This window comes from Hippichthys cyanospilos, chromosome 9 (genome assembly GCF_059441005.1).
Source record: "Hippichthys cyanospilos isolate Australia breed blue-spotted pipefish chromosome 9, RoL_Hcya_1.0, whole genome shotgun sequence".
Lineage (NCBI taxonomy): Eukaryota > Metazoa > Chordata > Actinopteri > Syngnathiformes > Syngnathidae > Hippichthys > Hippichthys cyanospilos.
Window position 1 is genome coordinate 2436816 of NC_142377.1, and position 18675 is coordinate 2455490.

The 18675-nt window shown below is 39.1% G+C and overlaps 1 protein-coding gene across 15 annotated transcripts in view; it reads left to right on the forward strand.

Moving 5' to 3' along the window:
• The window catches only part of nfasca (neurofascin homolog (chicken) a), a 183522-nt gene that overhangs the window by 139572 nt on the left and 25275 nt on the right, over window positions 1–18675 (forward strand). For 8 of the 15 annotated variants that reach the window (XR_015866674.1, XM_088424176.1, XM_088424183.1 and 5 more), the window contains 4 exons: window positions 629–874; window positions 4694–4813; window positions 12467–12616; window positions 17393–17521. Coding sequence is in view for 14 of the 15 variants with exons in the window: in XM_088424176.1 (XP_088280302.1) it covers window positions 629–874; window positions 4694–4813; window positions 12467–12616; window positions 17393–17521 (645 nt within the window). In the remaining variant the exon portion in view is untranslated. Of the gene's footprint in view, window positions 1–628; window positions 875–4693; window positions 4846–12466; window positions 12617–17392; window positions 17522–18675 lie in introns of those variants that run through there. The other 7 variants (XM_088424185.1, XM_088424186.1, XM_088424188.1 and 4 more) reach the window with 4 other exon arrangements.

Here is an 18675-nt window from a genome sequence, read left to right on the forward strand (position 1 = left end):
CTTCACAACTGCAAATCTACAATCAACAGTCAGCCTATGCGACACCTCAAAATGGAACATTTTAAAGCAGGTGTAGAGAACTCTGGATCTTCAACAACCCTATTCTGCCTACTTTTAATGTCTCCCCCTTTTAAGACACCTAATTCAAATGGTCAGAGTCGTCAACCGGCTTCCACAGAGCTTGATGAGCTGATCATTTGAATCATGTGTGACGAGAGGAGGTATCAAAAACAGGCAGAATAGATCCCTCCGGGAATTGGAGTTAGAAACCCCTGTTTTAATGATCAGAATGACGTTGATGACGTGTTTGATTTACTGCATTAAACAAGTGGTCATGAAGTTGGGTCTGTATGAATACATTTTACAAAATGTGAAAAAGCGGCATAATGTAATATCAGTGTTTGTCCACTCGGTGGTAGTGGCACTCAAGTTTCTATCATAAATGAGACGCACTTATTACAGTGTTTTTCGTTATAGTAAAATGACTTCATAATACAGGTGTGATTACTTAGTGGCGCTTGCGAGGAATCATCTGTTTTTACTCCAGCCATTACCAACCCTGTCCTGTGTGTACTTACATGTTAAGTTCCTTGTGTCTTTAACTCTGTTCTTTCCCTGCTCCTTGTAGTTGAGCTTACGGATGCCTCTTTGGCTTCATCTTTCACTATTACTCCTCCTCCTCTCGGTCCTTCTCCCACTACTGCTGCTCCTACAACTATTAGTACCTCATCTTCTACTACTCCTACAACTACCACTATTACAATGTCCACGACGCCTGCGCCAACTTCTACTACGATCGATAGAACGGAGGCGCCCCCTACCACGCAACCTCCTGTACTGGTCATCAACAACAATATTCATAAGAATGTGAAGGGTACATTCTATTGTGATTTTAATGGCCTTCGTATACAGTGGAACCTCTGAAGTTGAACACTGTGCATTGTGAAAAGGTGGTTTACCTCTGATTTGTTTTAAACCAGGGGTGTCCAAACCTTTTCATTTGAGGTGCACATACACAAAAATGCAAGGATGAAAGGGTCGTTTTGGGGGAAGCAATTTTTTTTTTTTTTTTGTTCCCAGTCTCTCTTTTGAACAGTTTTTACTGACCTCTGATTTCAAAACTAGGTATATATATATATATATATATATATATATATATATATATATATATATATATATATATATATATATATATATATATATAATAGTGGGGGTGCAGATGTTTTTGTCATTTCAAGTGAAATTGCAATACGATGAGAATTTCCTTTTTTTTTTTTTTTAGTTTCAGGCACTTTGATTATTTTTTTTTTCTTTTCTAGACTAAGCTGTAACTCGTATAATCGCTGTAAAAAATAATTAACATTTGTTGAAAGTTGATTTATATTGCTTTTTTTCTTTTGTTAATGTTAAAAAGGATACCGGTTTAAGTATAGTTATGCAGTTTTTATCGAGAATAATCTTATTTATAGTCAGCACGTTGAGTGGGGGTGGCACAAAAAGTTTTTCTTTTCCTAGGGGGGGCTTGGCAAAGTATAATTGAGAAGCATTCCTCTTTTGAATAGAAACCATTTAATGGTCGTGTCAGCTGTATTTTATTTTATTTTATTTTTTGCACCTTCCCTTTTTACTGAGTTTGCCCACTTCCAGCTTCTTTTGTGGTTTGTTTGGTTTTTATTAGCCTTATGTGTTGCTGCTTGTTTTGTGAAATTGTATGATGGGCCTCAAATGGCCCGCGGGCCATTGTCTGGACACCTGTTTTTAACATTTTTCCTCACATTGAAATGATTGAAACATGTCATTCAAAAGGTGCTTTCTCTTCTATGAACTGTTGTGCAGTGCAGTTTCTTAAACCACTAAAATGTGCTTTTTTTTGTTGTTTATTTTTTTTTACGTATGACATCCATCCAGTTGTTGCAGCCTACGATAGCAAAATAGTCTGGGCCGTCAGTGGAAAATAGAAGAATCGCTCACAAGGGGATGCAAACATTAACTGTTTCAGTGCCACGGAAGAGAAATCTCGTCTTTGAAAATACTTATGTGCCAAAGATGAGAATTCTCGTTAAATGCATGCTTTAAATTTTTTGTATTAATCAGAATTACACATCACAAACTTGTAAAAAAGATGTTTTTCAATTTATACCTAGGTTTTTTTTTCAATACTATGTTTTTAAAACTCTTTTTGAGCAAAGTAATTGATTCACTTGATCACATCTTTTCAGTTTTGTTTCATAGTTTTTCCATGAATTGATTCGGACAGATACACACATTTTCTATCCCGGTGATGTGTCTCCTGTTGGCTAGCGGGGTCCTGCAGATAAGACACAGAGGACTGAAGAGCTCAAAATATGAGAAAAAAATTGTGATTTATGGTCCGAAAAATACAGTACCTATTTTCAAACAGTGATTACTAAAGATCGGAATAAGGTAGAAACAACATTTTTTTTGTGATTGAAGAACAGAATCAAATCTTTTGTATGGTACCAGGCAATATTTATTCTGACTTGAAAAATGAGTGAAAATGCTCAAGATTGGCTGGCACTCTAGGGGTTGCCTTTTCCGGAAAGTTTTGGCACTGAAAGAGTTAAAATTTCCCTAACACTTCACAAGTACCTATTTTACAACGCATATTTTGGGTTGCATAGCAACAGTTGTTAAGGAAAGCAACTGGCAGTAACAGAAAAGTTTCTTCAACTACTTCGATGTGCTTTTTTTTTTTTTTCGTCTTGACTCCTTTTTTCAAAAAGCATAAAATGCCCTATTACTTTACAATCAATCACAATACCATGGACATTTTTTCAGAAATAAGGTGACAAGATTTGCTCGGGTATTTAATTTACATTTCATGTATTTTTTATATAGGCAGCTATTTGCAAACAAAACATTCAAATTATTGTTTTAAATGGGAGTTTGCTTCCATTATATATAACTTCCATTGTGTATTCTTCTCGCTTCTCATGCTTCCTCCCTGAACAAAACATTTGGACTATGGTAGATAATAGCGAAAGTTCCAAAGAAACTGCACAAATCATGCTCAGTCTTGTTCTTTAGACTTGGTCTTTTGTTGCTTGGTGATAAAGTACACCATCAAGGATTCTAATGTGATGTCATACATGATAACAATTCAAACAGATTTCGTTTTTTTTGAAAATCCCTGGCAAAAAAAGAGTCACTGCACCTGAAGAAGGGATGTCACAAAACCTACTCTAAAGCCAAGATAAAAACTTTATGGGCACTCCCCATTGTTTCCAACTGCTTGCAGTCTGAGGAATGGGGTTAGCCAGTGTTATCTATCGCGCAACTTCCTCTGATTGCTGTTAGCAGCTCATCTTTGCAGATTGGAGCATTGTCAGTGATCATTTTCTGTCATTTCCACCAAGAATTTCCAATTGGATTGACAATGTTTGCGTGCCGTGACATCTTCTCGCTGGCTACCGATTGCATAGGTCACATTGGTTGTATTGGTCACATTGATAAGTATGAAAATGAATGCTTATGTCTTAAAGGAATGTTTTTGCGATTTGAGCAAGATGCATTATCATCACTTGGTCCATATTTTAGACACCAATTCATGGGAACAACTTACATCTTTGGCAACACTCCGTGATGATTTACCTTCTTGGGAAGGTTTAATAATTCTGCTGTTTGTTTCAATGGGTATCATTCGTGTATTTCAAATCTTCATTCATGTCAATCCACTTAGTGCAACGCCTCTCCAAGTCATTGCTGTCATCGCAGATTTGATCCGATCCAGATGTTGATCTTATGAGACACAGATGTGGAACTCCAGTCCTGGCGAGTCGGTATGTACCGATATGTACCTGATTCAATTGATTAGACTCATTTTCAAGCTCCTGCAGAGCTTGCTAATAAGTTAATCATTTGAATCAGGTGTGTTGGTGAGAGAAAACCGGAAAATGTGCAGGATGCCGGCCCTCCAGGACTGGAATTCGCCACATATGTTCTAAGATGTTTCAATGTTTTGTTTTTTTTTGTCCCCATAAATTGAGTGATGCTACATGTTTCCTGTAGTTTTCCTTAAAAACGTCTTTCTATATGCTTAATATTTCTTAGCCAGAAACATAATTGTTTTGTACAATCATCCATTAGTCATGATTCCATTTTTTGCCAGGGGCTTTATAGGCCTTTTTCATGTTGCTTTTTTTTTTCCCATTAACCCTAATTAATCAAAAGCTTTTTTTGTTTGGTGGGGCTGGGGTTGGGGTGGTACAATGCTTAAAGTTGTTTGACTTTAAAGGTTCCACTGTTAATCCTGTATCTGAAGTGAATTGTCCTGTCCCACTTGAAGAAAAAAAAATCAGTGAACAGTTACATCCCAATCAAAACAGAAATGTATTGGATATGGCAAAGAATATAGCAATGCAGTCAAGATGTGTGAGGCTAAACTTTTATGAACCTTTTTTTTTTTCAATATGGAATTTATGTTTGTTCACTCCAAAACTCTGACATTAATTGGAAAGTCCTATGTAATGGAATAAAACTATGAGTGAATTTTAATCTTCAATCAATGAATACACAAATTTACGCCAAGAATAGAGTGGGTGTGTCCATCTTGATTAAAAAATATGTTATATTATTACCCCCCAGGTCTAAATAGGGCCTCTTCCCCAAGTGATGTTTTGGATCTGTGTCCTCACTAACTTTTTACCCTTTACCTCTGACACCCATCATGCAGTGGCCCCTCCGCGAGAGATCTGGAATCTGACGGTGGAGCATAACAGTAACTACGCAAACGTCAGCTGGAGTCACAGCTTCCCACCCAGCAGCGAGTTTGTGCTTGAGTTCACACTGGACAGTAAGAATCCAGATCAAGCCCATTAATATATGGTTAGAAGCTTGAGCTCCGTACATCCATTTGTTAGACAGTCATCTATTCAAATCTAGTCAAATATTTGGCATTTTAGGACATGTTGTTCAGAGTTTTAAATATAGCAACATAACAGCTATACATTTTATATACACGAAAAAACGTTTGTACTGTTAAGCGGAGAACAAAGTAGGGCTGAACGATTATGGAAAATAATTGAATTGCAATTTTTCCATAAAAATTGTAATTGCAATGCGATAACACTTTTTTCCCCATGTTCCTTTCGAATGTTTTTTGTCAACAAATAACCAGTTCATCTTTCATCCATTTATTTTAGATTCAAACAATCTAAATGCTTCCAAGCGTTTCGTAATTGATTTTCTTTATTACGTTTTAAATAATAAGTTGGAAATGTGACCTTACAAAGCTAAAGGACAAATATTAATCATATATATTGTCTATACTGCTTATAATTGGGATAAGGTAAACATATGTTCAGTATTTTAACATAAAAGTGTTTGACTTAAGGTATTTAAGCCACAAAATGCAATGGGTCCATCAGACCCACAAACACTGGCTGAGCAACAACAATATGAACATCACACAAGGGTTAACAGACTCCTTATCTCTCACCACGGTGCTCACCAGGAGTTGTTTACAGTATTTAGGCCACGGTAATTCTTTTCAGCCGAATCATAAAGGTGTTTGTACCAGCAAACTTGCATAAGCAATAGTTCGCCAGCAATGTTTTCTGCTCATAAAGAAATTCTGGAAAGTATGCATTCCGGAAAATCTCCACGCCATGGGTCATGGTAGATGAAATAACATCATTTTGACGTGTGGAGCCGTGCGGAGCTCGCGGACGTGCTTTTTCTCTTTTTTTTCAATGTGGGCTAGTTGGATGGTTTTATTTTTAACTTCAGTCAGATTGTAGAATGCACAACATGTTTTTTATGTTCACGTCTGAGACATAGATTTGCTATAGTGAAAAGTCCCCTGTTGTGAAAATTTTCTGGCTCCAAACATGATTTTGTGGTTGAGGAGTTCTACTGTATGGCAATTGTACAGTGAAAATTTGTTTTAGCTTACCTTGTCATTATTGCTAGATCCGAAATGCTGGCGAAGCCACTGTTGAAAGTGGCAGCATATCTTCTAAGTACGACATACTCTGCCACTAGTCTCCTAACCTCATCAAGTGGAAGTGGCATTCCTGAGCGAGAGAACAATAATTTCGCCTGCTGTGTTTTATCCCCACTCAATCCTCAGTGTATTTTCTTTTCGCTAACTTCACGTTACTATGGCACCGCTCTAAATGGTTTGTCAAAATACTTTTGCTATTTGGCGAAGTGGGCAGCTTTTTAGGGGTCGCACACAAAGTGCACCTAACTATTATATTCTTCTTGATGCACTGGAAGTAATGGGCGTATGTCCATCTCGTGTACGCATTTTCCATAATCAACCTGTTGTCTGCTGCTGTTGCACTCATCTCTGCTGTAGTAGATAGTAATAACGGGAAGTAAACATTTTGCCCTGGACTTCTCCTCCGATCTCACAATATTTTTGACAAATTTGTGGGTGGGTGGGGCACACAACTTTCAAGTTAAAAATGCATTGTAGTGCATTGCGTTTAATGTAACTTTAATGTAAAATGTAACTTTTTGTGTGTAATGCACTACACTACCGCATTACAGCAAAAAGTAATGCATGACAGTAATTACATTCCTTTTGGAATGCATTATTCCCAGCATTGGTCATAAGCATTCACCATGACAAAATAACTGCTACTCAATTGCTACATCACCATTTCAAGTATATTTCTGTGGAAAAAGCCAGAAACATTTATTTTCAAACAAGGCTATAGAATTACCACAAATCAGGGCCGAGAGGTCCAGGAGAAAAGTACTGTACTTGACAAAGAAGGATTGAGCGGGCGGGGATGGTCAGGTTACTTATATTCTACTACGGTATTATTTTTATCTCACTGGACTACTAAATAATACGGCCTACACCACCATGGATTAAATGTTGTCACACGTAATAAGATCAGTGCACCGGCAAATATTTGTAATCCGAATATAGTTAAACGTAAGATCTTTTTCTTGAACCAATTTATTTCTACTTTATTTAGATATATTTGTGCACTAAAGTTATAGGTCTAATTCACGCTGGGTACTACTGTATTTTTTAGTTTGCTAGCCAGTCTGTTTTATAATATCTAAATTGACAATCCAATGCAATTTGTCGGCACACAGGCAAATCGCCTTCCTGTCAAATCTCTCTGAGTACTGTTAAAGACAGGTAAAGTCCACTCAAAACTGCTACTCGTGTAATCAAATGTTAACAGCTTTGCTTTTTTCCACTCCTTCCTGCTCGTGTCAAGACATTGAAACCTTGGCTTTTGCAATACAGTGGGCCCCCGGGTTACGAACTTAATCCGTTCAGCGGCTACGCTCGTATCTCGAATTGCTCGTATGGCGGGCAATCCAAACCCATGTTAATTCGTGAATGCGTGCAATGCGCGCCGAAGCCGAAGCCTTAGGTAAAGTCGACACACTGTATACATATATTAAAATTGAGTGACATAATCTGCTGTACACTTACATTATATAATAAATACAATGGATAAATAGCTTTTACCTTTGAAACGACGAGACTTGAGCAGGGTGTAAGCAGAGGGGGGTAGAGTCTAGCGCTCAAAGTTAACACGGCGATTGATATGATATTGGTCTTACAGTGTTACAGTAACTCTTTCAGTCAGGGTGCAAATCACGCAGATACTAAAACATCATCCTCTTATTTCTTTCTTTACCGCTGCTAGTAATTTTAGAAGCTATGTCTAACAGATAAAGTTTGCAAAGTCTTCACAACATTCCGTTTTTCACTAATTTTCTCTCCCTCCTTCCATCCTGTCCCATCAAGCTAGATAAAGGCGTTCGGCCAATAGCATATCGGCATTTCTGTGATTGACGTGTGACGCCGGCCAATAGCATCTCCGTGAGTGAGACCGGGTGACCTTAATCGACCAATAGCATATTCGCATCTCCGTGACTGACTGATAATTATTCGCACTTTTTTTTTAAACGGTTGGAATGTATTGACAATTAATTAAAAAAAAACACACATTTAAACCAATGACAATTCTTTGTCCTGCAATCGGCACATTTAATTTCATGTCAGCTGTTTTTCCCTTTAGCTGTACAAACACTACACTTAAATGGTAATATATTTAGACACCGTGAGTGAGACAGTCAGTGTGACGTTGTAAGACCAATAGCGTTCACGTTACTTCCATAAGTATCTGCTGATGATTGTTGATGTCGCTACTGTTGATTTAGTTGACGCAATTAAACGAGATCATTTCCACATACTCAATGGCCGGCATATCGAATTGCTCGTAAGGCGAGAGGTTTGTTCGTAAGCGGAGGACAAAAATCTCCCTGATCCACGCTCGTAAGGCGAATTGTTCGTAAATCAGGGTGCTCGTAAGCCGGGGGCCGACTGTATTAATATTTCGTTTTAGCAAATCATGTTTATATTGCAAATGCAATTAATCGCTCAGCCCTACTATAAATTAGTTTTCAAAATGAAATTAGAATACAGTATTCTTAGAATGTTAATGAAGATATTGCTGTTATTATCCTTACTATATGATACTTGGGTATTTTTCTCTTTTTTTTTGTTCACTTCTAGGCCAGTTAACAAACAGCAATGGCACAAACAGGAAGTAACTGGTAAAGCTTAATAAAAAAAATATATGATATCTAAGGCAGGGGATTATGTTACATAACAAAATAATATACACAACAATTGTTCAATGCCATTCTCACTTATTTTTTCCATGTGTAAAAAGACAATGACTAAACAAGACAGGGCGTGGAATATATATATATATATATATATATATATATATATATATATATATATATATATATATATATATATATATATATATATATCTTACAGCCCTATATAGCAGTGGTCCCCAACCTTTTGTTCACCACGGACCGGTCAACGCCTTACATTTATTACATTTATATTGTGGACCGCAATCTCGCAGCGGCCGAGACCGTGCTAAATATTGTGCTGACAATGCTGCGCTATCGTTAGCTTAGCTCAGTAACTACGGTTCGACAGCTGTTAAGTGAAGCAAACGCACTGCACATACCAGTTGTCCCAAGTTCTCGCTTCTGTCTTTCGACAAGCCAGGTGAGTGTTCTTGCTTGGCTCTGTTTTGTATTGAAAGCTCAGCTGGCCGTGTTGAATCGCTCCCGATGATCGCAAAGCGGCCGCCATGATTCATTCCTGCCCCCTGCGTGAGCCGTCGAATGTTCCCGAAGTTGATTGGCTGTCGCGACGCAGAAATAGTAAAAAAAAAAAATTAACTTCACACGAAGGCAAAATTTCGCTTCTTGTGACCGCGCGTGGCCATTCGCGTCGCTCCATTCACGTCCATCGCGTCGCAGAACGTGCATTCACGCCCAGTCACGCGAACTCCATTGACCTCAATACAAAACTTTCCGCTTTTTCGCCTCATTTTGCGTTCGGTGTGCGTGTACCATTTAACTAAATCATCTCCAAAACATTATTTCGGGTGCAGCCCACGCGGCCCGTTACCAGTCGATCCACGGACTGGTACCGATCCGCGGACCGGGGGTTGGGGACCACTGCTATATAGGGTTCTGGCTACAGTAATAAATCTCCATGATGTTCAGAAAGCAGATTTTATATCCTTGATTGTATGTCTTTTTTTGACCTTCAGTGTTCATGTTTGTGCTATTCTCTTGCGCAGGCTATCGTGCTTGGTTCATCTTGTCTAATTTGCTTTTTTAACTTTCTCTATTTTGAAGTCCATAATTGCACAAATGCTTTGTTTTTATTTACCTAATGCACATTTTGAACCTGCTTTTGTGGGATACATGCATCACCCCCCCCTTTTTTTTTTAATTCAAAGAGCTTGTTGCGATACCATTGCATGTGGATAAAGTGTCTATAAAAGGTATTGACCCTCTTTTTAAAGTTGCAAATCCATGTCCAAAAACCTAAGCCAAAGTTGTTGCATGGTTTTTACTTTGAACTGGATTTGCCAGTTTTGCTCTTTACTTTTTCTGGTATGTTAAAGTCATATGGACAAAATACTACTCAACAAATTAATAATCCAGGGAAGAAGGTTCAGTTTTCTCCAGTAAACTCAAATTATATGTTTTTGAACTAGAAATATGATATTTGCATGCATTTTTAATATTAATCCATTTGTTTTGGGGAAATAAATAACCAACAACCTCCAAAATGTCCATAAAACTGAGCAAAATGGCAATGCCAACATCCCTCTGTCCATGGCACGTTGGAAGGAGCCAGATAAAATTTGTCCATTAAAAATCAGCGAATAGGTGAGGGCAGGAACGTAGACCGACCGGTGAATAGAGAGCTTATTTTGGCTCAGCTCCTTCAACGGGTCCGCCTGTTGATCTTCCGTTCCATCCTACCCTCACTCATGAACAAGACCCCAGGATACCCCAACCAAGAAAGGGCACTCCACCCTTTTCCAACTGAGGACCATGGTCTAAGATTTGGAGGTGCTGATGTTCTTCCCAACCGCTTCATTCTTGGCTGTGAACTGCTCCACTGAGAGTTGGAGGTTACGGCCTGAAGAAGCCAACAGCACCACATCATTCGCAAATAGCAGAGATGGAATGTTGAGATCGCACAATAGATGCCCTCAATGCTTTGGCTGTATCTAGAAATTCTGTCCATAAAGAAAATTAACAGAATCTGTGACAAAGGGCAGCCTTTAGAGAGTCCATCCATCAATGGAAATGAATTTGACTCTGACAATGATGGTACAGGAACTGAACAGCCTGAATCAGGGGTTTTGGTGTTCTGTACTCCTGAAACACCCTACACAGAACTCCCCAAGGGACATGGTTTAACAACTTTTCCCAGTCCACAAACCACATGTTGACCTCTTGGACGGACTCCCATGCACCCTTGAGGATCCTGCCAAGGCTGTCGAGCTGGCCCGGTGTTCCTCAGCCAGGACAAAAAACACACTGCTCTTCCTGAATCTGTTTCGACTTACTGACGGACCCTGCTCACCTGCACCCGTGAATAGACTTCACCAGGGAGGATGAGGAGTGTGATTCCTCTAGAGTTAGAACGCACCCTCTGGTCCCCCTTTTTAAAAAGGGGACCACTAAATTGGTATGCCTATCCAGAGGCGCTGTCCATGAAATGTTGCAGAGGCGTGCCAGCCAGGAAAGCCCTATAAAATCCATAGCCCTTAGGAACTCCAGGCAGATCTCATCCACCACTGGGACCTTGCCACCAAGGAGATTCTTGAAGAGCCCACACCTTCCCCCCTACCCGAAGGCGCATGCAGGCTACCCTCTTGTGCACCAGTCCTAACCCCAATGTACAGTCGCTTTCCACACTTGCTCTGTGCTTCTCACTGTGGACATCTCCACAGTGGAAGAGAATCTAACCCCTCTCTAGAGGACCGGTATCAGTGCCCAAACTATATCTGGAGGCAAGCCCGACTATATTTGGGCGGACCTTCTCGACGTCGTGCACCAGCTCACACTCCTTCCCCTCTAGGGATGTGACATTCCATGTCCCAAGAGCTAGCTTCTGAAGTTGGGGATCAGTGCACCCAGATCCCCACCTTTGGCGGGCGCCCACCTCTCTCCGCATCTGACCCTTTTGGCCCCTCTCACAGGTGGTAAGCCCATGACAAGGGGGATCCACATTATCCTTTCGGCATGAGCCCGGCAGGACCCCACCAGGCGCTCGCCATCAAGCCCCATCTCCAGGCCTGCCTCCAGAGGAGGACCAACTCCATGCAAGGGAAACTTGTAGCTAAAATATTCATTATTGTCTAATGATGAGTAAGAAGGCTTTAGCAGTTTTAAAATACTGTTTCAAAATTGTATTGGACAATTTTAAAATGTTGTCACTACCATGTATTTAATTCTATTACCAACCATGCCCATGCTTCCCTTTGTACTACTTGTGGTTTGCGTTGCTGATGGATGGATTGAAAGAACATTTCTTATTGAGTTCTGTTGGATAACTTCAACTTTAAAATGGTTGAATGCATGAAGCATGACATCCCTGCCCTGTACTGCCTTCTCCTTTTTCACTGCCTCCTCAGTGTCATGCTCAATTATTGGTTATGAGTTTATGGTGGAAAGAAACCCTTTCCTTCATCCTGGTTTGCTTTTTCAAATGTTTGCAATTTACTCTGTCCGAAACAATGAAGGACAGCTACTTTGGATGAATAGAGTCTGTTGTCTAGTTGTTTTGCTTTGTTGAACCCCTTTTTTGGTTACCTCTGGAAAATAGTGCCTTTTGGATACAACAAGAAAGAAGGCGTCTGTTAAAATGACCCCCACTCACTGGCTACACTTCTTAGACATTTTTCTTTTTCCCTCATCTAATGTGTGCATACTTTATGTACTGTATTCCAGAGGGAAATCAAGCCGGATGATACTGATGCTGTGCATCGCACAGTTTTAATTACCTGAATCAATAGTCATAAATCAGTCTTAATAATGCTTGGCCATTTTAAAACCATCGCTTTCGGCACAAATGTTAAAAGTAACACCATCCCCCAAGAGTATGATTGGCCTTTCTTGTGTCTCCAAGGCGACAAGACAGTGAAAACTGTACCAGTGACACAACAACCTCCCATTACTGTGGCGGATTTGATCGCGGGTGCCAAGTACCATCTGAGGGTTTACTCCCATGAACTCAGCGACGTCACCAGCAAATTTGTCACCTTTGAGACTAAAGCAGGTGAGACCACACCTGGATGGATCGACAAAGTCAGATCGACTGGCAGATGGGATACATTGGTTGCAGGGGTGAAGTCGTTTCAAAGTGCAAGACATAATTTTGATCAACTTCGACGTAAATTTATGAATGGATGTAAAAATTGTAATTTTTAAAACAGTCCTCAACTATTTTTGGCATAGTCCCACCAAGGAAGGAGAAAACATTTTGTGCGCCCCAAAAACCACAATTAATAAATGTAAAAGTCAAATGAAATACCTTTCCATGATCTCTAACTTGGGTACTCTTAACTGAATCAGCTAATATCTTTTTCCCTCTCAGTTTTAGTAATACAGTATTCCAGTGTTTGAACAAGGATGGACTCGAATATTCGTTCAGTTTGCTCCCTTGTTTTCTTGAAAATAATGCTGTAACAACCTCAGCTAACATGCGCTATTGTTAGCTTTAACGGGCACTTGTTGCTAACAGCCAACTGACATCCGCTTTCCAGCTCAACCCGTCATGGTAATTATTCTAAATAAGAATATAAGAATGCACATCTATGTGTCAAAACTCATCTTATGTAGCTAATTAATCTTAGTGAAATGAAGTTGAATTAAAAAAAAAAAACATCAAATTTTTAAGTCACAAATTATAGGCCATACTTGTTCTTTTAACCTTCATTAAAAAAAAAAAAAGTATGTCTTATATTTGGGGAATTACGGTAAATAATATAAAACGTAATCTGATCTGGAACATTAACACTTATATCTTAAAATTTGAGCCTGAAGAAAAAGGTACATTTTCAACTGAAGAAAAATGTATATTGTGCTGTTTTTTTCCAAAGGACCTTAATCATTAATGTGATTTAGAAAAAAAAAAGTTTCTAGCTCCTGCACAGCTTCACCTGGTGCCGTAGATGTGCAATTACACTACACAGTTCAAATTAAAAGCGCGTTTGCCCATGCTCCCCTACTGCCATTGCATCGCGAGCCTCCATGGAGGAATGCCCGACTATTTGAGGATTGGGGGGTGTACCCCACTATTTGAGAATAACTGTTTTAAAAGGACAGCCTGTTTTCTTGGAAAATCTTTGACCTAGAGATCTGAACTAATGGTAAAAATAAATAAAATAAAGAAGAACAGGGAAATCAGAACGGAAATCATGGTTCAATCAATTAACGCAAGTCATCTTGGTTTCCAATTACTAAAGCTTGCTCAGAACATCACACCACCACCCTGTTCAACTGTCAGTATGATGTTCAGTTTTCTGAAAATCAGTATTTACATTAATCCAAGCTGATACGAAACACGTATTTTGAAAAAACTTAACTTTTTTTTTTTTTTATTGTAGCTTCATTTAGCATGCACACATTAGCCATGCTTGCATACCAAAACAAAGCCTTGAAGGCCCATTTTATTGATACCTTTCTAGATCCAATACACAGAGGTTTACCCTGTGTAGGTTTACCCTGAAGCCAATGAAACACCTACGTGTAAAAGTCACTCTACACTCCATACTGACAGCTTCTTTTGATACAGTTGATCATAATGCACTCCTGTCACGCTTAAATACCGGTACTTGTGTAGGCATTAGACGTACTGTTCTAAAGTGGTTTCAGTCCGACCCCTCAGACAGAAGCTTTTCCTTCTAGCTGGGGCAATATTCCTCGGACACTTGCCCTTTGAGCTATGGGGTGCCTCAGGGTTCCATTAGGGGCCCTCTCCTTTTTTCAATATATTCCTGTATGTTACATTTGGGATCTGTTTTTAGAAAGCACAATGTCTCGTTTCATTGTTTTTCCATTGATGATGTTCAGATCTCTTTGCCTTTAAAAATAAATGACCCAGTCTCTGTCCAGGTTGCATTAGACTACCTAAATGGCATCAGGTCTTGGATGGAAGGAAACCCTCTATCCTTAAACAACAGCAAGACTGATATAATCATATTTGGACAACAAAACCTCCTGGGTGGCTATGACAGTGCCATTGAGACTCTTAAATCCTACCATCATTCTTTTGCAAGGAACCTTGGTTTTATTTTAGACAGTGATTTTAAATTTGACAAACAAATAAGCTCAATAGTCAAAATTAGATTTTTTCATTTGAGACTCTTATGAAAAAGTAAAGGCGTATCTTCCCACAAATAGCTTTGTAAAACCTATCCATACCTTTGTTACAGCTCGCCTAGACTATTGTAATTCTTTGTTTGTTGGTCTCAATCAATCAGCACGCCACCATTTCCAAATGACCCAAAACGCTGCCCATTTGCTGAATAGGAAAAAAAAAACAAGAACGGTCATATTAGTCCTGTCCTTGCATCCTTGCACTGGCTGCTCATTCATTTTAGGATCCAGTTGAATGTTTTATTAATTGTTTTTAAGTGTTCATAGGGGTTGGTGCCAACATAGCTGTCAGAGCTTGTTCAGCCTTGCATTACTACCAGGGCACTTAGGTCCTCTAACCGGTTCTCCTGGAAGTTCCTTGGTCCAGGCTCGCTACACATTCATGGGAAAAAAAAAAAAAAAAAAAAAAAGTATACATTTGTGCCCGGAGGGAACCCGCGCAGGCTCGGGGAGAACATGCAAACTCCACACAGGAAGGCCAGAGCCAGCTGGATTCAAACTCGGGTTCCCTTAACTGTGAGGTGAATGTGCTATGCACCACCGAGCCGCCCTCTCATGATTCAGTGCACTTAAAATTACTCTCGTGCCCATCACTTTACTGTCACTTTACTGTCACTTTGTCACTGCCGGATGTTCATTTTGAAAGCGAATGAGGAATGATGGGAAATTTTGAAAAAGTGAACGACTAGAAACCAACAAAAGCGCATTTTCGTCACAGGACCATACCGACAGATCTTTTTAGTCCTTCATTGATGGACTCCTGTTTACCAGACATCTGACGGAAAGTCGGAAACACGCCTCGTGTCTCAAGTGTTTGTTAATGTGGGTAAATATACTGTGCTTTGAGCAGAGCAGAGAGGATGCTCCTCATCCTCCAAAGTAAAAGTTGGAACATCACTAGCCAAGCTAGTGGGTTACTGTGTTACTGCTACTTAAATTTTGGTTCCCGCTCTCCAAGTCCGCTCTTTTTTTAGGTCAACCCAGGCAGTTTGTAAAGGAAGGTGGCCATATTGTTTTCTTGCTCCTACAGACCTCAATGACATGATATAGTTTTTTCACACTGTGGTTAAATTAACCCCCGGGGGAATTTTGACCCAACTCAGGCTTTTTGATGTTTTTGATGTGTGATATCAAAGGAAAAGTCTACCCAAAAAATATTCGGCGGCTAAAATATTGCGTGGATCGTCAAAACATGACGACTTTCAATATAGCTCGCTGCTGTCCCTTGGTTGAGAGGAGGTTGAGAGGTACACCCTATAGGTGTCAAATTTAGCCCATCTCGGGCTCATTTACTGCCATTCAAAATTGAAAAACTGTCGATATTGAAAACCCAATATTTTATCATGCATTTTCCCCAATACTTGCATTAATCCTTTCAACAGCAACTCGGGCGCAATAGAAATGTTTGTGTTAACATCCCAAAACCACTGGGTGGTACTAGTGGCCCACTTATGACATTTGCAAGCCTTTCAATGACTTCGATGATTGCCTTAGCCTGGACTTCCATAATGCAAAAGTCTCTAAAAGTCATAATACTCTAATTATTACATAATAAATATTCCTATTTCAATTTCATAAATACAGTATATTATACATATATACATATATATATATATATATATATATATATATATATATATATATATATATATATATATATATATACAGTGTAGTTACTTTTGCTATTATCACATTTTTACAATTTTTGTACATAAAGTAGGTTCCCCCTCAGAAAACCTTTATGTATGGATAAGGCTGGTGCCACTGAACATTTTGAGGGGTAATTAAATATATAAAGTAAATATATATTTATATTTGACAATGTTGTATGTATTCGGGTGGGATGATCTAACGATGGACTGATGATGATGGACGGGTGGCTCGGCTACTGGGAGATGGTGAATGGCGGACCGGTGAAAAAAATAGTAGGAATGGGGCCATCTTTGATAGTTAAAGTTCTTTGATGATCTTTAACAGTGAATTAGGTGATGAAAAAAAAGGCAAATAGTCTTTCTTGGCATTGAAGTTGGAATATACAATATTAAAAGTATTCTGGTGAATTGAAAATCTGGAAATTTATCGTGGGTGCACGTCCACTGATTTTACGGCATTTTGGAAAGTATGTTCTCCATTTGGGATCATGGCTTAAAATAGTTTCATTCAAGCATCACACACTCAATGTAATTCACGTTTCCCTATTGCAAGGTGGTTTCCTTATTTCTTTTTCTCAAGCTTCTTTTCTTGTTCGTGCACAATTCAGAATTTGTTAAATGAAATGAACCGTATGATTTTAAAAACAATGTTCTTTAAATTGGTCTCACAATAAGATTTGGTCTGTAATATGATGCCTGAATCCTCAATCAATTGAAATAAAGTGTTTAATATTTGACATACTACTGTGTAGTTTAGGTTCTTTTGCTCATAGTATTTACAAAACCTTGTCATCTCAATAATAATTTCTTGAAATGAATCAGTGGACACTTTATTTTTAATGACACCTTTTGCATGTGTGACAATAACTGTGACAGGAATTTTGAGCCAAAGTTTTACCAGATTGCCCTGTATTTTGACCTGGATAGAATAATTTATATTGTCCTTATTTTCTGTCTTCTCTTGCCCCACTCGTTGTATGTGTGTTTTGCCTGTTTGTCTTGAATTTTATGTGCGTCACCAGCCTACATTGATCAAGTCGACATCGCAACTCAAGGCTGGTTCATTGGCTTGATGTGCGCCATTGCCCTCATCATACTGATTCTTCTCATTGTTTGCTTCATCAAAAGAAGTCGTGGAGGAAAATATCCAGGTAACACTCAACTCAAATGCTGTGTGGGGATGTAACAGTATTCCCCAAATGCCAATTTGGTACACTTCCCTAGGTTTTAAGCCACAGCTCGCTTTGCTTTTGGTACAGGAAGGAAATATAATAAGAAACAAAATTGCTTGTCTAAAAAGGAACATTTTTAATGGTGATTTATACAAACAGTAAAATGTATGCAATAAAAACATGATTATAGGGTATAAGGGGCATTCTAGTGTAACCAAACCTCTCAAAAACGCATTTGTCAAAATCCAAATATCCATGAATGACTTCATTTTCAATGGACACAATACAGTTGCTAGTGCATTTATTCTTTGCTGGCCCATTGAGTTTCTTGTGAATGTCTTGATCCTTTTTAGTGTTGAAAAGTTAATTGTTTGTTTTTTAATTCAGTTGCTCTCATTGGAGTTCATAATTTTGAGCAGTGACAAAGTTTCAGATCATGCAACATCATCAACTGCAGCAGAGACAGGGTGTTGCCAGTATGCAACTCTGAGTGACTGTACACCAAATTTTAGTTGTACATTCAAATTCAGCTCATGGAAACAATTTGCTGAACTTACTGAAAAGTTTGTTGTCCACGAGCTGTAGTGATATAAGGTGATCACTTTTTCTGTCTTTGAATCCCATTGAAGTCCGTGTAGTGTCCAGTGATTTTCTAATCACGCAGTTCGCCATGTTCTTCTAGAACCATTAGGTTGAAGGTGCGGATTTTGTCCTTTCCTACTTGAACGAGGTTAAAATCCAGCGGTTGACGCGGTCCTAAACGTTTAATTTTAAATTTTTGCGTGTGGCAAAGTGCTAAATTTAGTCTTTATTCAGGCATCTACATCAGGGGTGTCCAAATCCGGGGGACAGTAACCTGCATGTTTTGTAAGTCTCTTCTCTGACACACCTGTTTCAAACGATCAGGTCAATCAGCAAGCTCAGCAGAAGCCTGATGATGATCCTCATCATTTGTATCAGGTGTGTCAGGGAAAGAAACCTAGAAAACATGCAGGACAGCGGCCCTCGAGGACCGTGTTTGGACACCCCTGATCTACATCATTCATATTGACGAGCTAGCTTGCTGCCGCTTTTCTCCAAAACTGAACATGTTTGTTACGTCTTGCGTCTGTTGTTATGTCACTCCAATATTT